Source organism: Amblyraja radiata, chromosome 11 (genome assembly GCF_010909765.2).
Source record: "Amblyraja radiata isolate CabotCenter1 chromosome 11, sAmbRad1.1.pri, whole genome shotgun sequence".
NCBI classification, from domain to species: Eukaryota; Metazoa; Chordata; class Chondrichthyes; order Rajiformes; family Rajidae; genus Amblyraja; species Amblyraja radiata.
This window is the reverse complement of record NC_045966.1, coordinates 56,688,820-56,712,079: the sequence shown is the minus strand read 5'-3', so window position 1 is coordinate 56,712,079 and position 23,260 is coordinate 56,688,820. Positions and strand designations below refer to the sequence as shown.

At 45.0% G+C, this 23,260-nt stretch overlaps 1 protein-coding gene across 2 annotated transcripts in view; it reads left to right on the top strand.

Moving 5' to 3' along the window:
- Positions 1-2,643: 2,643 nt before the first annotated feature.
- ublcp1 (ubiquitin like domain containing CTD phosphatase 1) overlaps positions 2,644-23,260 on the top strand; it is a 38,847-nt gene continuing 18,230 nt past the window's right edge. Inside the window, exons 1-4 of one of the 2 annotated variants that reach the window (XM_033029965.1) lie at positions 2,644-2,726; positions 7,599-7,777; positions 14,335-14,426; positions 19,971-20,056. In XM_033029965.1, coding sequence (XP_032885856.1) covers positions 7,624-7,777; positions 14,335-14,426; positions 19,971-20,056 — 332 coding nt within the window. In that variant the 5' untranslated portion in view covers positions 2,644-2,726; positions 7,599-7,623. Of the gene's footprint in view, positions 2,749-7,598; positions 7,778-14,334; positions 14,427-19,970; positions 20,057-23,260 lie in introns of both variants that reach the window. The other variant, XM_033029966.1, reaches the window with a different exon arrangement.

The window sequence follows — 23,260 nt, the reverse complement described above, 5'->3', positions numbered from 1 at the left end:
GGAACAGCAATATTTCATATTTCGCTTGGGTCGTTTACAACCCAGCTGTATAAATGTCAAATTCTCTAGGTTTAGGTAAAACACATACCCCTCGCTTTTCCCCCTTTGCCCCTAACCTTCCCCCACTAAAAGTCAGTTAACCAGTTGCACATTTTCCAACGATGTATCCCTCTTGGGATCACACTGTCCACATCAACAATTGGCCTTTCAGGGAACCACCCTGCCCGTGGTCATCTGTTGCTGGCCATGATTTGTCCTGGTCTTTTCTTGCTTCCAGTCCTCCTCCCTACAATCAATCTGAAGAAGGCTCCTGGATGTTAACTTGTCCTGGATGACCTGTCAAGGACCCAGCTCACAGATGTAAGGACAAGGAATGTGTGCCAGCGACACTAATCTTTCTTAGCAGTTTAAAGAGATTCAGAATGCCACCGTATATCCTAACACATTTCCACAGACTTGTCGTACAGGGTATCCTGACTGGTTACATCGTGGCCTGGCACTGTAATTTCAACACACAGGAATGCAAGAGGCTGCAGCCAATAATTGGCTTCTCCTGATCTAACGTGGGCACTGGCCTCCTCATCATCATCAAAAGCAACTTAATGTCGTACAGTCTCAAGAAGGCGGCACCTAACATCAAGCATGCCCACCACCTGGGCCATACCCTCTTTTCCTGAAATCCCAAAGCACCAGGTTCAGGAACAGCTATTTTACTGTACTATCAGATTCTCAAACCAACCTGCAGAATACTCCCACCTCATCCATGGAGCACAATGGGTCCACCTCTTGAACCCCCATGGATTTGCCTTTGCCCACCAATTGTATTTTGTACTAATGTCTTGTTTAGGAAGAAACTGCAGATGCTGGAAAAATCACAGGTAGACAAAAGTGCTGGAGAAACTCAGCGGGTGAGGCACCATCTATGGAGCGAAGGAATAGATGACGTTTCGGGTCGAGACCCTTCTTCAGACTCTTGTCTTGTTTTTTTTTCCACCATCTCTTTTCTTCTTAATGCCTTGCAGAATTTAAGTGAGTTTTATCAATAAAATTCTGTTTTTGTGTATCTTCTGAGTCTATGTGCCAGTGATGCTGCTTGTATCTGTACCTCACCAGACATGTGCATTTGACAATAGGCTCGACCTGGCTTGAGAGTTGAGAGGGACGATATCCTGTATAAAAAGGACAGTGGAGTGAGACATGGGGTGAGCAGATGATAGGTGGACTGTGAAGGGGCAACAGTAGGGAGGATGAAGACAGGAAAGGGTTTCGGCCCGAAACGTCGCCTATTTCCTTTGCTCCATAGATGCTGCCTCACCCGCTGAGTTTCTCCAGCACTTTTGTCTACCTGAAGACAGAGGCAGTTGGGTGAAGTTTGAAGGGTGTAGGAAGATGCTGGTTTACCGAAGGACACAAAATGCTGGAGTAACTCAGCCGTCGAGAAGCAGGCCCAATTTGCCCGCCGCGGACACAGGAAGCCGTGACTAGTGGGGAGGCCAGTGCAGAGCGAGAGGTCAAGGCGAGGTGGTGGAGTCGGAGCCCCCACAGACAAGGGCAGGTCGGAGCCTCGAGGTTGGGTCACAGACAATAAAAGAGGAGATGGGAGACGAAGAAGGGATGAGTATTTCTTGTAACTTTGTCCATGCCTTTGTGGCGACTCTTTTGTGTACTTTGTACGCAAAAACAAAGAATCTCACTGCACCTAGCAGGGTACAAGTGACAATAAAGTATCATCATCATCATTATCACACGACTTTAGGTTCCTGGGAATAAACATCTCCCAGGACCTCAAATGGCAAATGAACACCGTCACTCTCTTGAAGAAGTCTCATCAGCGGCTGTATTTCCTGAGGTCTCTACGGAGAGCTAACGTCTCACAGCCGCTGCTGCTGTCCTTCTATCGATGTGCCGTGGAAAGTATCCTCACCTATGGAATCCTGGTGTGGTTTGCCAGCTGTACTGTGGCTGAGAGGAGGGCGCTGCAGGGAATTATAAAAACTGCGCAGCGCATTACAAACGCTAACCTGCCCTCCTTGGATGACATATACAAGGCCCGATGCTTGCCATAAATATCAAGGACACATCCCACCCTGCCAACCACCTTTTACTCTGCTACCCTCGGGGAGGCGACTCAGGTCTCTGCAGGCTCGCACCGGTAGACTAAAAAATAGTTTCTACCCATGTGCGGTAAAAGAGCTTAACTCCAATAGTGAACACTGGGAAACAAGAAGTAACTTTGAGGAATACCGCTAAATTCTTTTAAACTCTTTTAAAAATGTATCTATTATTTTACTATTAACTGTACATATGTGTATTGGTTGTTATGTTGTATTTCTTTTAACGGGGGAGAAGCAAATGGAATTTCGTTGCTCAGTTTTGTGCAATGACAATAAACATATTCTATTCTATTCTATTATTATCATCATCACAAGGAAAGGAAAGGAAGGTGGAGCTGAGTGGGGGGGGAATCAGGGTTGAAGGTGGAGGCAGTGGTTGGAGGGATAGTAAGAGTTACACCTTAAATACCTTTATCATTGCTCTACTTTAAAAAACAACCACAGGCAGGTGATCAGAGTAAACGAGAAAGATTTGCAGGCTGGGAGAGTGCTGAGGAAGATCATCCTGCGGGCGGAACCTTAGGGTGGAGGCGCCGGCGGACACTTCCGGCCACGGACCGACGGAGCGGCAGCGGCGGTGGACAGACGGGACTTCCGGCCGGCGCGCAGACGGTAAAAACCCTGGAATTAAAATGTAATCAAAGAATAAAGATGAAGGAGGCGGCGGCGGATAGTGGGTGGACCCCCCCAACTCTCCCCCAACTCTCCCCCCTCACTCTCTCCACCTTCCCCATCGCTCTCCTCCTAAACCCCCCCCCCCCTCGTTCTCCCCTCATTCTCCCCTCTTCCCCCTCTAAACCACGCTTCCCATCCCCTCCTCTCCCCCTTCACACTCTCCCCCAAACCCACTCACTCTCTCCACTTCCCCATCTCCTTCACTCTCCCTAAACCCATCCCGCCCCGCAACCCCCTCTACTCTCCCATCCCCTTCACCACCCCCTTCCTTCCCTCCCTGCAGGCTGGGGCTGGACCTGTGGCCAGGCTTCCTCCCCTCACCCCCTAACCTCCCGCCTCTTATCACCCCCCCCACTCCCTCCCCATCACTCTCCGCCTCCCCATCACCTTCACTCCCCCTAAATCGCCCCACATCCCCTCCACGCTACCCCCCCCCCCCCATCCCCTTTACTCTCTCACCCCTCCTCCTCCCCCCCCCCCCCCCCCAACTTCTCCCATGACAAATGAGGCAATTGCTTTTTTTGTTCTCATTGGGAGTTTGGAATTCTTCCACAAAGAGTGTTGGAAATGATATTTTAATACTGAGTCAGGTTGATTGTTGATAAACAAGGAGGCGGAATGTGACTGGGGGATGGGAGGAGGTTGTAGTCAGTGGTGTGAAATTGAGTTTAAAGTCCGATCGGCCACAATCCTATTGTATTGGAAAGCAGATTTGAGGGGCCATATGTCCTGCTCCTGCTATTAATTTGTGCAAAAATGTTTCCGCATCAAGATTTGCAAGGTACAGGATTTCTGGTGTACCAAGTGAGATGTTTAATAGGTGGAAATAAATACCTGTAGTTTTGTTTACCTGCTCCTCGCCCCACCCCTTATACAGATTAGAAGCAGAACACTGGAGAAAATTGACAGGGTTTAGAGGAAAGAAGTAAGGCAACAATGGGATACTTCTCTTTCAAGATCAAGATCTGACACACAGTTACTTATACCTCTCCTGCAGGATGCAATCAATGTTCAAAAGAACAGCATTCTCCTGTCTCCCAAGTGCCTCATTATTCACTCCGTTTCTCTTTTATTTAAAAAGTAGAATCAGTAAAAGCAGAAACTCTCAGGAGGCCGAGCAACATTCAAAAAGAGAAAGTTGAGAAGAATAACAACCCTAACTCTGAGTATCCGTGTGCTTCCCCTCAGCAACTGATTAACAGTTGCTTTAACAATAGTAAGGATGGCATGTTGTGATCACCCGCATACTTCCAACCTACACACACGAGACAATTCACTGAAGCCAATTAATCCATGTCTTTGGTATGTGACATGAAACCGGAGCACCTGAGAGAACCCACGCTGTCACAGGGAGAACATACAAACTCTGTCCAGACAGCGCTTTCAGTCAGGATCGAGCCCGGGTCTCTGGCACTGTGAGGCAGCTGCTCTACCGCTGCACCGCTTTGCTGAATGATCCCCCAGCACTGCCGAAACCCAGGAATGAAGCAGGGACCAGAGTGAGAGAGGAAAACAATGGGATAACTTGGCTGCCAGAAGCAAAGAGCTTGCACCCATACAATGAGATATAACTCCCAGTCTTTATTGTAAGAGATGTAATGGAATTTCGTTGCACAGTATTGTGCAATGACAATAAACGTATTCATTCATTCAATACAGAGCGCCAGTAATGAGTTTCTGACCAGACAGATGAGCGGTTTTGCAAGAGTTAAAATCTGTGAGAAAACTCATTGTCAAGACAAGTCAAGTCAAGAGAGTTTATTGTCATGTGTCCCAAATAGGACAATTAAATGTATATATACACATAAACAAACAGATAAAGTGCAATAGGCTGTTATAGTTCAGAGTTTGTTTGAAGTTGTGTTTAATAGTCTGATGGCTGTGGGGAAGAAGCTGAACCTGGATGTTGCAGATTTCTGGCTCCTGTACCTTCTACCTGATGGCAGTGGAGAGATGAGTGTGTGGCCAGGATGGTGTGTTGATGTTGATGATGTTGGCAGCCTTTTTGAGGCAGCGACTGCGATAGATCCCCTCGATGGTAGGGAGGCCTGGGCAGTGTTTACAACTTTTTGCAGCCTTTTCGGTTCCTGGACACTCGTTGCCGAACCAAGCCACGATGCAACCGGTCAGCATGCGCTCTACTGTGCACCTGTAGAAGTTCGGGAGAGTCCTCTTTGGCATCCCGACTCTCCGTAATCTTTTCAGGAAGTAGAGGTGCTGATGTGCTTTCTTTATAATTGCATCAGTGTGCTGGGACCAGGAGAGATCTTCAGAAATATGCACGCCCAGGAATTTGAAGTTCTTGACCCTTTCCACCATCGATCCATTGATATAAACAGGATTGTGGGTCCCTATCCTACCCCTTCCAAAGTAAACGATCAGTTCCTTGGTTTTGCTGGTGTTGAGAGCCAGGTTATTGTGCTGACACCATTTGGTCAATCGGTCGATCTCACTTCTATACTCTGACTCGTCCCCATTAGTGATACGTCCTACAACAGTGGTGTCGTCGGCGAACTTGATGATGGAGTTCGCATTATGTCCGGCTACACGGTCATGAGTATAGAGTGAGTACAGCAGGAGGCTGAGCTCGCAGCCTTGAGGTGCTCCCGTGCTGATTGTTATCGTGGATGACACATTTCCACCAATACAGACAGACTGGTCTGTGAATGAGGAAGTCGAGGATCCAATTGCAGAGGGATGCGCAGAGACCCAGATCTGAGAGCTTGGTAACCAGCTAGGAGGGGATGATGGTATTAAATGCCGAGCTGTAGTCAATGAATAACAGCCTGACATACGAGTTTTTGTTGTCCAAGTGGTCCAGAGCGGAGTGGAGAGCCAGCGAGATCGCATCCACCGTTGATCTGTTGTGGCGGTAAATGAACTGCAGTGGGTCCAGGTTTTTGTCGAGGTATGAGTTGATATGCGCCATGATCAACCTCTCAAAGCACTTCATCACCACAGACGTTAGTGCCACTGGTCGATAGTCATTGAGGCACGTCACCTTGATCTTCTTGGGCACCGGTATTATTGATGCCCTTTTAAAGCAGGTGGGAACCTCAGACCTCAGAAGTGAGAGGTTGAAAATGTTCGCAAAGACTCCAGCCAGTTGGTCCGCACAGGTTTTTAAAACACGACCGGGTACACCATCAGGTCCAGGCACTTTCCGACGGTTCATCCCTCTGAAGGATCTTCTGACGTCGGCCTCTGGACTGTGACCGAAATACCATCACGGCGAATGGGGGCTCGGGAAGGCACATCAGTGTTCTCCCTATCAAAGCGTGCGTAAAACGCATTGAGCTTGACAGGGAGTGATGCTTCGCTGACATTTGAGCTGCCTCCTGATTGTGCCCAAATGTTTTTATTTCTTCCCCCTTATAAGATTCTACTGTGCTGTTTCTCTCTGCCACTGTGTGACTTCTTCAGATGTGAGCTGGTATTGAATGTGTTGACACATCTACCTAGAGACTTCTTCGGAGAAAAGCTCAGTCGAATCTCGCCTTCCATTCGCAGTAGGATCACTGAACATCATTCATTTTTCCTTTCCTCAACTCAATGTCATCAGGACCTGGGTCTAAATGCAGCACCTATTGTAACCCTGATGGAAATAAACTAAATATCAATCAACAGGGATTATTCCGATTAAATGTATTACAACACGTTTACCTTAAATTGCCCAGAAATCCAAAAATGGAAGTCTCTGTATGAGGTCAGCATGAGATACTGGTTGTGGATGAGTAAGGTTTGAGTAAGACTCACTAATCCAAATTGAGATGAGTTCATGATAATAATAATAGAGTGTTATCTTGGGTTCAATTTCATGTTACTCCAGTTGGGATCAAGCTTCTATTTGCCTAAGAGATGTTCCAAAAGTAGCTGTGCATTTATTAACCCAAGCTATAGAACACATAAATGTGGGTATAATTGACGCTCCGATTCTTTATACAGTTGATTTAACAGAGCTTTATCAGTAAAAAAAAATGTAATGGAAATCAACACTTGTCTTCTCATCTAACCATTTATATGCAGGGTTGTCGCTGGAAGTTCAGTGTGATGTCTATGTTTTTTGTGAAATTTTGAAATATGAGAAATGGCAAGCAGAATAGTTGCTAAATTGTCTTTCGCAAATTTAGTTGCATTTGAATAGTGTTTTCTAACTTCTGTTCAAATAACATACACTTTGTTGCATTGCTCATCAACATCAATTTTCTTCCTGCTGTGAGTTAACTTCAAGAAAGACATTGCTTACTTTTGATTTATCTTCAAAGACTGAAGTCACTGTATTAGGATATTGTCAATGGAATGTTGTGTTGATTTGATTCCAATGGAAAAGCTAGCTAAATTGGGATTATCCACACCAGTATGGATTATCCACACCATCCAGGATATTGGTGGAAAGTTTCAACCCCCAGTTAGGTTTGTAATCTAAATTCAACAACTTCATGTAAATTCTACCAATGCCTTTGAAATTTTGATACCAAGATTGGATTTGAACATGTATTTCCAATCTCTTAGCTATCCAATCAAAAGTGTTAAATGCACATTTTGAAACCCAGAGATCCTTAATGTCATCACTTTGAAACATCCTTCAGTTATATTTCAGTTTAAGTATAAGGCATATTCTTATCCACAGTCCATGAAACATTCTATTGTATTTAGTTTTTTTTTAATCGGGCTCTGATTTCACATTCTTCCAGGTGTTTGAAATGTTTGTTTTCTTTGAATGAGTTTTTATAAAATATATTTGTATTGTAGCATTTAGAATGCATTTATTAATTTTGATACTCAAAAATTACTTGATTTTCTATTTAGAGCAAAACGAGGATTACCTGGGAGGATGTCGGTATCAATTATAATAAAGTGGAGTGGGCAGGAATATCCTGTGACAAAGCTGACGGAAGAAGATACAGTTCTGGACTTGAAGGAGATGATTAAGACTCTAACTGGTGTGCTGCCGGAACGACAGAAGTTACTTGGTTTGAAAATCAAAGGTAATGTCCATTCACACAAAATTGCAAGTTCCGATGTGTGATTTTGATACAATGATACAATTTATTTGTTGTCATTTGAACGAGGTTCAAACGAAATTTGGTTTCTGCAGTCATACACACAAGAAAAAGAACCAAGACACAACACAATTTACACAAACATCCATCCCAGTGAATCTCCTCCTCACTGTGATGGAAGGCAAAGTCTTATCTCTCCCCTGCACTCCCCATCCTCCTCCCGATGTCAGAGTCAAAGCCCCCCGGCTGGCGATGGTAAGTGTCCCGCAGCCATTAAAGCCGCGCGGGGTGATGCAAGGCCGCGCTCCGGGTCTTGGTGTTGGAGCCCCCGTGGCCATTTAAAGCCGTGCTGGGGCGATGTAAGGCCCCGCTCCAGGTAATTTTCAACCCCGCAACTCGGGCGGGAGAAGTCGCAGTTGCGGAAGCCCCGAAAAGCGGTCTCCCAGCAGGGACCCGCGGGCTCCCGATGTCACCGTCCACCAGACCTGCGGTTGGAGCCTCCGAATCTCCGGGGTCGGGTCACAGCGGCGCGCCACCACAGCTCCTCCCGCTCCGAACTCGGCCAGCTCCACGATGGTAAGTAAGTCTGCAGCTCCGCGACTGGAGCCCCAGGTCGTTCCGGTTGGAGGCCGCTCCACGGTGCTAGGCCCCAACGACAACGGAGACCCGACAGAGAAAAGGTTGGGTTCTCCGTGCAGGGGAAAGATTTTAAAAGTTTCCCCACCCCCCGCCCCCACACACATACCCAGTTTTAAAAAAAGCACTTTAAACTACATTCAAACGAGACATAAAATAAAATAAAAAAACGACAGACGGACTGCAGAGGCCGCTGCGACGTGAGTTGCGCCGCCCACCCAATTTTAGAGTCGGCATGGAAATAGCCCTTCGGCCCAACTTGCCACTGCCGACCAAGATGGCCCATCATCACAAGTCCTGCCTGCCCATAGTTTGCCCATATCCCACTAAAAAATTCCTATCCATGTACCTGTCAAAATGTCTTTTAAATGTTGCAATTGTACCTCCCTCAACTACCTCCTCTGGCAGCTTGTTCCATATACCCTCCACCCTCTGTGTTTAAAATGTTGCCCTTCAGGTTTCTATTAAATCTTCCCTACTCAACTTTAACCTATGTCCTCTGATTCTTGATTTTGCTACTCTGGGTCAAAGACTATGCATCTACCCTGTCTATCCCCCTCATGATCATATTCACCTCTATACACTCCTCATCCTCCGGCGCTCCAAGGAATAAAGTTTGAGCCTGGCCAACCTCTCCGGATCTCAAGTCATGACAACATTCACGTAAATCTTCTCTGCACTCTTTCCAGAGCAGAGTGAGCATTCACTCTTTGCTTTTCCCCAAGCTTGTGTAAATACCAAGAATGAATGCTAATGCTGAGTAAATCTAACTTTTAGTAAATTATTTGATTGCATTTGTGAATTATGTGATTTGCCAGAGTACATGCAAAACAAAGTTTTCACTGTATCTCGGTATAGACAATGATAAACCAATACGAATCATTCCATGGTGAGTTGTGATTAAATTGTGATGTATCTCAAACTGAAAGAGACATAGTTCGGAGTTTTCCTTTATTTTAAATTGTATTCATGTTTACAATGAACTTTAAAGGGCACAGTTAACTGTGTTCATTAAACTTCTATTTCTTCAACTCGTATCTATAAGTTATTTTAAAATAGTGCGATTACTGGAAATAATTATGATTACTTGGGAAAAAGCCTTTGACAGCACTAGCTTGATAATATTTTTGGGGCTGGGAAAGGCAAGTTCAGTCATGGGGAATTTAGAAGCAAACACCTTTGACTTTTGCTGCCCTTCAGTAGGTTCATTGCTGATCTGCTTGTAACATCTACATTACATTTTTAGCTAGTTCAGGTAACATTCCATCTTCTACTTCTGCCTTTAAAAAACATACAAAATTGTTTCCATTATCCTTTGAAGAAGAATGTTGCTAAGACTTATGACCCTTGGCGAAAGTTTGCTCGTCCCTTCGTGGAATGGGTGATCCGTATTTTTGAACTGTGACTCCTCATGTGGGAATTGTAAGGGGAAACGTCACTCCACATATAACCAGTGAAGAGCCCCTGGTATTTCAGATGTGTCAGTCAAGTTCGCTATCTCTTTTACAAACTCTGACTAGAGTTAAATACTAAACTAGCCTGTCCAGCCTTTCCTTAAGACAACCTGTTAATTTTGGGTTTCAGTCCAGTAATCCTTTCATTAATTGCTTCCAATATATTTACACGATTTTTGAAAAAGGGCTGCAGAACCACTCTCTGCTATAATTGAAAATTGTCCCATGTGTGTGTAGGATAGATAGCGTTAGTGTGCGGGGATTGCTGGTCGGCGCGGTTTTGGTGGGCCAAAGGACCTGTTTCTGCATCTCAAAACTAAACTACCACACAGAGAACTTCAGACGTGGTCTCATCAAAATCCTAATTGAGCACTACTTCTGTACTTTTATATTCAATATCTCTTTGATAAACAAAATACCATTTGCGTTTCAAATAACTTGCTAAATTCATGTATAAGATATGGGCCTCATTGGAAAGCTGGTATTTATCACCCGTCAGGAAATGACCTAGACAAATATGATGATGAGCCACCTTTGTGAACTGCTGCAGTTCTTTTGGCTGAGGTGCTTTCCGAGTGGATTTAGATAGTTCCAGTGTTTAGACCCATTGACGACGAAGGGCTCATAATGCTTTATTTAGTCAGGAATGTGTGGCTCGCGGGGCCAGAGACGCGGGTTTGATCCTGACCTTGGGTTCTATCTGTATGGAATGTGCCCATTCTCTCTCTGACCCTGTGGGTTTCCACCAGGTTCCTAGCACATTGCAAAGATGTGTGCATTTCTAGATTAATTGGCCTATATAAATTGCCCCCAGTTTGTAGGGAGTGGATGAGAAAATGGGATCACATAGAACTAGTGTGAACAGGTGATCAATGATTGGTGTGGACCTGGTGGGCCGCAGGGGCTGTTTCCATGCTAAGTCTGAACTAAACTTAGGAATTTGCAATTTTTTATGTTCCCATGTATAAGCTGCCCTTGTCAACTTTCCATCATCCCATGCGATCAAACCTTCCAGAATAGCCTTATCAAATGCCTTGCTGAAATCTAGATAGACGCCATCTATGGCTTTGCCCTCCTCAACCTTTTTAGTTACTCTTCAAAAAACTCAGACATGATCTCCCGCATACAAAACCGTGCTGACCATCCCTAATCAGCCCCTGTCTATCAAAATGCATATTTATCTTATCCCTCAGAATACTCTGCTAACTTGCCGACTACAGACATCAGGCTCACTGCTCTATAGTTTGCTAGCTTTTCCCTGAATAAACCTATTCTTAAGTAGAGTCAACATTATCCAGTCTTCTGGCTCATTGCCCTATCTGATGATGATTTGTATCCTTCGATATACCTGATCAGGCTTGGGAGGTTTATCCACCTTCATATAGTTTTCACCTTCACATTCAGCACCTCCTTGACAGTAATATTCCTCAAGCCACTTCCATTAACTGATGCAAGTTCTCCAGTCTTTACATCTTTATCCACAGTAAACACAGAGGAGAGATACTCCTGTCCAATTTCCTAAGAGCAGGTCCAGCTTTGCCCTCTCTCATGTCGGGCCCCTCTACATATTGTTTGAAGAAACTTTCCTGAACACATTTGGCAAATTCCCCCCTGTCCAAGTCCTTAGCACTATGACTGTCCCTGTCTCTATTGGGGAAAGTTGTCCATATGGATTTCAGCAAGGCATTTGTTAAGATTCTACCATGACCACCTTATTAGACTAGCAGCTGCCTGCAATTTCTTGGCATATTGGCTCTTCCATTTTCTGCTGTCTATATAGAGGCATGGAGTGCACTCCCAACAAAGTGATCATCCCCTTTTTATTTATTTGCTCCACCCATACAGGCTCACTGGACGAACCATCAGTAATGTAATCTCAGACTGCCACTGTGACATTTTACTTGATCAATAAAGCAACGCTGCATCCTCTTTTAACCTACCTCTGTTTTGTCTGTAGCGCCTGTACCCTGGAGCATTGAGCTGCCCATCCTTTTTCCTCTCTTTGTCCGGTTTCCGTATTGGCTGCAACAGGGTACGTGCACCTATCCATGCCCTAAGTTAATCTGCCTTGCTCATGCCCAGTCTGAAGAAGGGTCTCGACCCAAAACGTCACCAATTCCTCCTCTCCATAGATGCTGCCTCACACGCTGAATTTCTCCAGCATTTTGTGTCTACCTTCGATTTTAACAGGATCTGCAGTTCTTTCTTCACACCTCAAGTTATCTGCCTTGCATATCAGGCCTCTCGCATTAAAATTCGATCCAACAGTCCTTCCTTGCTCTCTGTCATGGCCATTCTGTCCATTGTACTTTCCTTCATCACTAACCATACTAACTTCCAGCCTCTCACCTCACCTCTCAGTCCTGCATTGGACCCCAACCCCTTGCCAATCTAGTTTAAACCCACCTGTGCAGCACCTGCATGCCAGAATAATCGTTCCACTCCAGTACAACCCCATCCCTCTTGTACAGGTCACTTCATCTCCAGAAAAGATCCCAATTGTCCAAAAATCTGAATCCCTGCACCGACTCCTTGACCACTCATTCATCTGCCCTATCTTCCTATTCCAATCTTCACCAGCACAGGGAGTAATCCAGACACCCCTACCCTGGAGGTCCTGCTTTTTAACCTTTTGCCTAACTTCCTATAATCACTTTGCAGGACCTCATCCCTTTTTCTCCATATGTAATTTGTGCCAACATGCACAATTACAACGTTAATTCCCGGGATGGCAGGACTGTCATATGCTGAGAGAATGGAGCAGCTGGGCTTGTACACTCTGGAGTTTAGAAGGATGAGAGGGATCTCATTGAAACATATAAGATTGTTAAGGGCTTGGACATGCTAGAGGCAGGAAACATGTTCCCGATCTTGGGGGAGTCCAGAACCAGGGGCCACAGTTTAAGAATAAGGAGTAAGCCATTTAGAATGGAGACAAGGAAACACTTTTTCTCACAGAGTGGTGAGTCTGTGGAATTCTCTGCCTCAGAGGGCGGTGGAGGCAGGTTCTCTGGATGCTTTCAAGAGAGAGCTAGAGAGGGCTCTGAAAAATAGCGGAGTTGGGGGATATGAGGAGAAGGCAGGAACAGGGTACTGATTGGGGATGATCAGCCATGATAAAATTGAATGGCGTTGCTGGCTCGAAGGGCCAAATGGCCTACTCCTGCACCTATTGTCTATTGTCAATGACTTCTGGCTGCTCACCTTCCCCCTTGAAACAGCCATGTAGCTGCTCCCTGACATCCTGGATTGTGGCACCAGGGAGGCATCACACCATCCTAGCGTCTCAATTGCTGCCGCAGAATCTCCTGTCTGCCACCCCCCCTAACTAATGAGTCTCCTATCACTATGGTTCTTCCCTGCTGTGGCTCCAAACTAATCTCAATGCCACCGCCCTGCCTGATACTGCTGCACAACCCTGGTGGGTCATTTCTCCCCCCCAAACAGTATCCAAACTGTGTAATGGTTTCGAAGGGGAGTGGCCATAGGGGGTCACCTGCACTCTGCCCACTACTCTTCCTACTGGTCACCCACCTACACTCTTCCTGGACCTTGGGCATGACCACCTGGATTTAAGTCTTATCCAAGGAGCTCTCATTGTGTCTGATGTTCCTGAGGTCCTCCAGCAACAGCTTCAGTTTCCTAGTCATCAGGGACACCAGCAGTTTCCCTGACTTCCCACATGCTGCAGGTAGAACGTTGCACCATTGTACCCGCCATCACTACTGCACTGAAACAAGAAACAGAAGCACAAGGATCACACGCAACACACAACAGCATTTTGTGTCTATCTTTGGTGTAAACTGGCATCTGCAGTTCCTTCCTACGCATTCAAAAGGGATTTGGATAGGCACTTGAGAGAGAATATTCTGCATGGGGAAGAAGGGGGAATTGGACTGACTGGCATTCTGCAAGGAGAACTCCAAGCTGAATGGTCTCCTAGGATCCCAAAAGAGTTCAGACTGAGGTGCGAATGAATGATTCTGTGTACGCTCTCCCAGCCCATGATCATTTGAGATCGGGAAACGGGTGAAGGAGTGGAGTTCATAATGTTGAGGCAGTGGGTATAATTAAACTTAATTGGGAAGTTATATAAAGGGCAAAACAGAAGAAAATGATCATGCAGGATGAAATATTGTTATTGGTTTATTATTGTCAGGTGTACCGAGATACAGTGGAAAAGAATTTGTTTTCATTCAATCCAATCATGACGCAGTATACTGGAGTACACTCAAGCCATACACAAGTACAACATGTAGTGCAAGGAGAACATGACCCAAGTGCAGACTATAGTATTGCACCGTTAAGACGTTACAGCAACATTTGGATTTTAGGAGGAAAGTTCATGTAACTACTGACAAATGTAGTGCAGACAATGTTGAGATGCTTCATTTTGTCCATTTTTTTTTTCATTTGTATTAAATCTAAATTAATAGTTTTTCTTGCTTACAGGTAAAGCTGCAGAAGATGACGTAAAGCTGGGCGTGCTTAAATTGAAACCAAATACTAAGATTATGATGATGGGCAGCAGGGAGGAGTGCCTGGTAGGAATCAAATATTCAACGTGTGATTGATCACTAAAAATACACTTAGTTTCAATTGTTTAGATTAGGTCTGGCAGATTCTGGTATAGGAAAAGAAAAGGAAATAGTTTAGGAAGGAACTGCAGATGCTGGTTTACACTGAAGATAGACACAAAATGCTGGAATAACTCAGTGGGACAGGCAGCATCTCTGGAGGAAAGGAATGGGTGACATTTTGGGTCGAGACTGAAAAGGGTCTCAACCCGAAACGTCACCCATTCCTTCTCTCCAGAGATGCTGCCTGTCCCACTGAGTTACTCCAGCATTTTGTGTCTATCTTCTAAGTTAATAGTTTGATTGAATGAGATTTAGTGAAATATATTCTCTCTTTAGTCTAAAATGTTAGCCTGCCTTTTCTTGACTTGACCTGCGCCATAGCTTGACAAAAGGCCATGATTCTTGCCTTGCCATGTAAAACAGCGTCAGAAAATGCTACAAGCAATCAGCAAATTTTGCAGCATTTTTGGAAACAATAATATATTGGTGAAGGTGCATGCCATGCTAACACAATGTTTCGAGAAAAGAGAGTTCATGGTACAGTTAGTTAAATTGTTGCTGCAAACTCTGCCAAATTGGAGCTCTGTACTTTGGTCAGTACTTTTTTTTCTTTGTTCAGCAGGAAGGAATCCCTCATCAATGCCATACATAGGAATCATAATTGCTTGACGGATATCATACTCTGCAGGATTAACATAATGCTTGAAGGATTACATAGATATTGTTGGAGGAATGACCAATTAGAGGAGAGTAGGAGTCAGTTCTGTGGCAACATGCAAGGTTATGAGGCACAGCGGGGTCGGATGAAGTTGGTCAGGGCTATAGTGATAGGAGACTCGTTAGTTAGGGACAGTCAGGAGGTTCTGTGGCAGCAAATGGGACTCCACAATAGTGTGCTGCCTTGCTGGTGTCAGGGTCCAGGGTGGCTTGGAGTGGCTGCAGAACATTCTCAAGGGGGAGGGTGAGCAGAGGGAAGTCATTGTGCACATTGGCATAAACATAGGAAAAGTGATGAAGTCCTGCAGAGTGAATGTAGGAAGTTGGTCAAAAGGTTTAAAAGTAGGACCTTGATTGTGGTGATCTCTGGATTGTTCCTAGTTTCATATGCCAGTTAAGGTAGGGATGGGAAGATGGGGCAGGGGAATGTGCGGCTGAGGAGTTGGTACAGGGATAGGTATTCATATTTTTGGATCATTGGTTGAAAAATGTCCATGAGAGTCCTGAGTACCGACGAGTGGCCATTACCGTAAATCTCCGAGTTCAAATCAGGGCAAACTCGGGAGAACCCTTGGAATGAACTCGCACCGTGGTACAGGGCTATTATGTCTTTCCATCTCTGGCCTTTCACCAACTATCTGAAAATCAAATCCCCCTCACTGATATACACGTATCACTTGCCAGGCATTGTCCCACCCCCACCTCTCTTTCTCTTCGCTACCATATCAGTCTGAAGAAGGGTCATGATCCAAAACGTTTGCTATCCACGTTCTCCAAAGATGGTACCTGACCCGCTGAGTTACCCCTGCACTTTATTTTGTTTTGCTAGATGAAGTAGTTGAGGCTGGAAATATGGTGACATTTAAAAGACATTTGGACAGGTACATGAAGAGGAAAGGTCTAGACATGGTGGGCCTGGAGGTGTTGGGCTGGACAGCCTGCTTCTGTGCTTTTCATACATTTTGGTTTCACCATGTAAAAATTACAGCTGTGTTTATACATAGTGCCCCCCATTTCAGGGCACCATAATGTTTGGGACACATGGCTTCCCAGGCGTTTGTAATTGCTCAGGTGTGTTTGATTGCCTCTTTAATGCAGGTATAAGAGAGCTCTCAGCACCTAGTCTTTCCTCCAGTCTTTCCATCACCTTTGGAAACTTTTATTGCTGTTCATCAACATGAGGACCAAAGTTGTGCCTATGAAAGTCAAATAAGCCAATTATGAGACTGAGAAACAAGAATAAAACTGTTTGAGGCATCAGCCAAACAGGCTTACCAAAATCAACAGTTTGGAACATCATTAAGAAGAAAGCGAGCACTGGTAAGATTACTAATCACAAAGGAACTGGCAGATGAAGGAAGACCTCCACAGCTGATGACAGAAGAATTATCCCTATAATAAAGGAAAATCCGCAAACACCTGTCCGACAGATCAGAAACAGTTTTCAGGAGTCAGGTGTGGATTTGCAAAGGACCACTGTCCGCTGAAGACTTCATGAACAGAAATACAGAGGCTACACTGCAAGATGCAAACCACTGCTTAGCTGCAAAAATAGGATGGCCATTGTTACAGTTTGCCAAGAAGGATAGGTTACAGATTGCCAAGAAGTACTTAAAAGAGCAACCACAGTTCTGGAAAAAGGTCTTGAGGACAGATGAGACAAAGATTAACTTGTATCAGAGTGATGGCAAGAGCAAAGTATGGAGGAGAGAAGGAACTGCCCAAGATCCAAAGCATACTACCTCATCCAGGGCTCGAAATTAGCGGTTGCCCGGTTGCCAATAACAACCTACAGTCCCGCCGGGCAACCTAAAAGCCATGCCATTTTGCCCGGCTTGGCAAGCACCCGGGACACCTATCGTTTAATTCTGAGCGGGCCCCCTCTCTATCTTTCTGTCGCTCTCTGTCCGCTCCTCATCCGCCAGCACGGCAGTCCGCCTTGCACATGCGCACTGCCACGGCCTGCACATCCTCCCCCTCCACATGCGCACAACCACAGCCAGCACCAAAGATCCTATAGAGAGGATCGTTGGCAGCACATCATCGGCCGTGCTTGTGCGCATGTGCCGCCCTGCACTCGCGCACTGCCACTGCAACTGGTTGGCATCGGCCGCTTTCTCCCTCTCTTTGCATTGTGGGAGATCTGGCCGCCTCGCCACGACTGCTGAAAACCAACGCAGAATCACTCGCTGGAGCTGGAGTAACTCCCTGGAGTAACTCTTGCTTCTTGGTTTCCTGGTCGAGACCCTTCTTCAGACTGATGTCGGGAGGGAAGGGAGGGGGGAGGCGCCAGCAAAAAGAAAGGAAGAGGCGGAGACAGTAGGCTGTGGGAGAGCTGGGAACGGGAGGGGAAGGAGGGAGAAAGCAAGGACTACCTGAAATCGGAGAAGCCAATGTTCATACCGCTGTGGTGTAAACTAACCAAGCGAAATATGAGGTGCTGTTCCTCCAATTTGCGGTGGGCCTCACTCTGGCCATGGAGGAGGCCCAGGACAGAAAGGTCGGATTCGGAATGGGAGGGGGAGCTGAAGTGCTGAGCCACCGGGAGATCAGGTTGGTTTTTGCGAACTGAGTGTAGGTGTTGTGTGAAGCGATCGCCAAGCCTGCACTTAGTCTCACCGAGGTTGATCCAACCAGAATTTTGTTTTGAAGCGGAAAGAAATAATAGAAATTGCATTCATTGCAACATGTAAAAAGAGATGATATTGTAATGTTGCTGCATGTCATTGTGGTATATATCATGTCTTGATTGGTGAATATGTTTAGTTTGTGACTTTATTTGAAGCAGAAATAATATGTGAATGCTTCATTGACCATAATTCTGACTGGTAACTACGTCCGAGCACATTATCGCACATGTTATGCAAGCCGTCTTAAATGACCACCTAACCTGTCATTTGGCAACCTAAAAAGCTGCGTAGGTTGCCCGGCTGGCAACAGGGGAAAAAAGTTAAGCGAGAGCCCTGTCATCTGTGAAACATGGTGGTGGGGGTGTTATGGCCTGGGCATGTATGGCTGCTGAAGGTACTGACTCACTTATTGTCATTGATGATACAACTGCTGATGGTAGTAGCATAATGAATTCTGAAGTGTATGGACACATCCTATCTGCTTAAGTTCAAACAAATGCCTCAGAACATTGGCCAGTGGTTCATTCTACACCAGAACAATGATCCCAAACATACTGCTAAAACAACAAAGGAGTTTTTCAAAGCTTTAAAAATGGTCAATTCTTGACTGGCCAAGTCAATCACCCGATCTGAACCCAATTGAGCATGCCTTTTATATGCTGAAGAGAAAACTGAAGGGGACTAGCCCCTAAAACAAGCATAAGGTAAAGGTAGCTGCAATACAGGCCTGGCAGAGCATCACCAGAGAAGACACCCAGCAACTGGTGATGTCCATGAATCGCAGACTTCAGCAGTCATTGCATGCAAAGGATATGCAACAAAATACTAAACATGACTATTTTCATTTACATGGCATTGCTGTGTCCCAAACATTGTGGTGACCTAAAATGGGGGGGTCTATGTATAAACACTGCTGTAATTTCTACATTTTGAAACTAAAATGTATAAAAATGGCCTTTATTAAAATCTGACAATGTGTGTTTTTTTTCTATTACAAATCTCAAATTGTGGAGTACCAGGGACTATCTCACTTATTGTACCAATTTACTGTTGTGTGGTGTCTTTTTAAAATTGCTGTTTCTTTTTTTCTCCCACAAATATGTAATTACTGATTCTGTTCCATTCTGTTTTGTAGTTGTTTTTTTTTTTTGCACAATCCGCAAGCATTGTCACTTTTCATTTCACTGCACATCTTGTATGCGTATGTGACGAATAATCTAAACTTGAAATTGAAACTTGAACTTGAACTACAGAGGCAAATAAACAAATAATAGGTCTTTGTCCCAAACATTATGGAGAGCACTGTATGATCTAAGCACAGACACGGGATGGTACAGATACTGGATTTTATTTTATCATCTCATTTCCTTGTTCTTAATGGATGAGTCGTATTACTGCTTGCTGCCTCACCCAATAGCACCTCGTCATTCAGGACTTTCCACATAGAGAACTGTTGATCTGAATATCGGGTTCTGATTAATTTCTGTTTGTAATTTTCACAGTGTGTTGTAACAGGGAATTACATAGGAATTTCTTTTGACGAATGGATGCTCGGTTAATTGAGCATACATTTTTCTCATTCTTTCATTTCGTTCTCTGAAGTCATTGGGCACTTTGCCCAAATCTTAGTGCTCTAATATGAGCCTCTGATAAGATGGTCAGCGATAGAAAATGTGGAAAATGTGAAGTATTTGGAGTAAAAGCGCAAAAAAAATTGTTAGAAGTATTCAGCAAGATGAGCAAGATTTCTAGCAAACTAGAGCCTTTTCATCTACTTAAAATATTGATGCTATTTTTTTTCTTCTTTCGCAGTTGTTATGTAACCTGGTTAGTAGTTTGCAGGATAAATTGAAGCATGCTGAAAACAATTATTCACTGGGGTTTACTGCTTGTTACTCTGGATACAGTACTGAAAATTTTACATGGATCTCCAGAACAATGTTATACAGCTTTTGTTGTTGGTGGGAAGGGGAGGGGGGGGGGGGGGGGGGGGGGAAGGAAGGAGGGAGGATTTTAGGGTCTCCTGTCACTGGTGCAGGTGAACATGACCTTTACATAGTTCAATCTAGCTCCATTGGAGGAGAGGAAATTTGAAATGATAGGTTCCTGTTTTTCTGCTTGGGGTTGCCTGTTTAATGTGTTCATTTCCGACCTTGCTCAGGAGGAAGTCTTGGCGCCACCCCCTGACAATGAAGACATCATCAATGACTTTGATATTGAAGAGGATGTTATAGAGGTGGAGAACAGGTACTGATTCCACTTTAAATGAACGTGTGCACAGAACTCTTTCCCTCGGCAGTGTGATTAAATGGATCACAGTGATTTTTTTTATTTTAGCTTGTAAGTCACGGAGTCACACAACACAGAAATGGGCCCTTCGGCCCAACTCGTCCATGTTGACTAAGATGCAGCATCTAAGCTAGACCCTTTGTCCGAGTATGGCATATATGCCTCTAATCTTCTCCTGTCCATGTACCTACCCAAGTATCTATCTCTTTAATGCAGCTATCGTATCTGCTTCAGCTCCTCTGGGTGCCCCGATTTCCTCCCGCTTTCCAAAGACCTGCAGTTTTGTGGGTTAATTAGCTTTGTAAATTGTCCCTAGTGTGTGTATTAGTGTACGGGTGTCATTGGTTGGCACAGACTTGGTGGGCCAAAGGGCTAGTTTCCACGCTGTATCTCGTAACTCTTTAAAGAAACCGCTTCAAAAAGCACAATCAAATTCGTAAGATATGTACAAAACCATGCTGAGTATACATGATCAGCCTTTCTCTATCCAAATGCTATCTATCTCACAGGCTCCTCATCACTATTTTACCTACCACTGATTTTAGGCTCACTGGTCTATAGTTCCCCGGCAATTCCTTGCAGCCCTCCTTAAATAGTGGCACAACATTGGAACCTTCCAGTCATCCGGCATCTCACCCGTGACTAATAATGGTTGGTACATCTCATCCATGGCTCCTGCCATTTCTTCCCTACAACGTCCTCCGATATATCTGATCAGGCCTGGGAGATTTATCTATTTTCATACGCTCTAGATCGTTCAGTACCTCCTTGACCATAACACGGACTGACCTCAAGACATCTCCATAAACTGTTCCAAGTTCCCCAGCCTTGCGCATCTGAGGGGCCCCATTCTCTCTCTCTAGTTATCCTCTGCTTTAATTTACATAAAATCGCTTGGAATTTCCTTTAGATTATCTGCTAGAGCCATCTTTTTTTTTTTGCTCTCATGATTTACTTCTTAAGCATGCTCCTCAGTCTGCGTAACTCTTCCAGAAGGGATGCACTTGATCCCAGCTGTCTCCACAAGTATCCATGCCTCCTTTTTCCTGAATATTAAATTCTCCTGTCATTCAGGGTTCCTTACATCCAGGGGCCTTGGCCTTCACTTTGACATAAGCATGCAGGCCTTGAACTCTCACCATCACTATTTCAATGCCTCCCATTTTTCAGACGTCCCTTTATGTGCAAACCTACTCCAATCAATTTTAGCAAGTTTCTGTCCAATACTATCAAAGTTGTCCCTGCCTCAATTCAGAAATTTAACTGGTGTGCCTGCCCCTGTCTTTTCCATAAATATTTTAAAGCTAATAGAACTGTGGTCATCAAAAGACTCTCCTACTGACACTTCAGTCGCTTGCCCTTCCAAATTACCTTTCTCCAGTGAGGCAACACACCCTCATGGAGTCTCTTTTGCTGATACAAAGGTCCCCCTCACTTGTGGGTCTCCTATCACTATGGCTCTGCTTGTCTTCACCTTTCATGAAGGGCCTCAGATTCAGGCCTGATGCCACACACCTGACCACTGTTACTCTCCCTCGACCTGTCATTGCCCCAACAGTTTCCAAAGGGGCATAGCTTTCGTCGAGGCGTATGGCCATAGGATTGCTGCATCCTCTGCCTACTCTGTTTCCTGGTGATGATATCTCTGTATTGTGCTCATATCCTTGGGGTGACCACCTCACTCTCACTCCTTTTCCATGACCTCCGTCTCCATGCTGATCCGGAGGTTGTCTAGCTGCTTCAGTTCCCTAATGTGATCTGTAAGGAGCTACAGTGGCCACAGCCCACTTTGGTGTAGTCCTCGGGGACACTGGACGTCTCCCTGACTTCCTACATCTTGCAGGGGGTGCATAGAACTGCCCTAACTGCCATCTGTACTGCACTGGTCCGAGGATTATGCTGAGTGGTGTTTCACACTAATATAGGGCTTCATACTATTTATTGAAACAGATTATAATTAGTCATACCGCAAGGAAACGGGCCCTGCAGCCTGACTCCTCTATGCCAACCAAGATGCCGCCTCTAAGCTCGTTCCATTTGGACCATGTCCCTTCAAACTATTCCCATCCATCTTCCTGCCCAAGTGTATTTTAAATGCTATTTCTTTATCTCTTGATCTGATATTCAGTTGTTGAAATGTGAACACCTCTTGGTGGCAAGTGAGATAGATGGCGCTTAGGACATTTCAAGGTTTCAAGGTCAGTTTATTGTCACGTGTACCAATTAACGTACAGTGAAATTCGAATTGCCATCCAGCCATACCAAAAAAAAGCAACAAGCCACACACAACTACATAAAAGTTAACATAAACATCCACCACAGCAGTTTCGCCACTGATGGAAGGTAATAAGGTCCAATCTCCTTCCTCTTTTATTCTCCCGCGGTCGGGGCGGTCGAAGCTCCCGCATCGGGGCGATCGATGCTTCCGCGTCGTGGGTGGTCGAAGCTCCTGCGGTTTGTAGTTCCCGAAGTGTGTCTCCGACCACAGACCGCGAGCTCCGTGATGTTAAAGTCCGCAGGCTCCCTCAGAGGTCGACCTCTGGCGAAAGGATCGCAAGCTCCTTATGGTAAACCCACAGGCACCCGTGGTGGAGCTCGCGATATCGGTTTCCAGCAAAGGCCGCCAACTCCACAATGTTAGGCCGCAGTGGATATGGCAAGAAATCGCATCTCCGTCGAGATAAGAGATTAGAAAAAGTTTCCCCAACTCCCCACCCCCCACATAAAACAAGCTAAAGAACACTAAAAATATACATTTTACACATACAAACAAACAACAAAAGAAGGAAGGGACAGACAGACTGTTGGCGAGGCAACCACTGCTGGTGCCACCCGGTAAACTTTTGCTCCAAATGCTATTCTGACAATGCACAGCAGATCATTTTAGGGTAGTGATTGAGGATGGGATTGTATGGTCAATGTGAACTATGGGGGTGGGGGAATTAACTTTATTGTCTTGTATTGTTCTGTATTCGTTAGAAAACTTATTTCTAAAGAAAAAACCCGATTATGTTGTTGACACCTAATCTAAATATGTAAACCAAATTTTTGGAGTGGAATGTTAAAGGGCACAATCTTCCACTTATTTGTGGCACATTTTATTGTGCATGGTAAACTTGCAGTCCTCTGATGAATTTGACGATTTTGCAGTAATTAATCTTA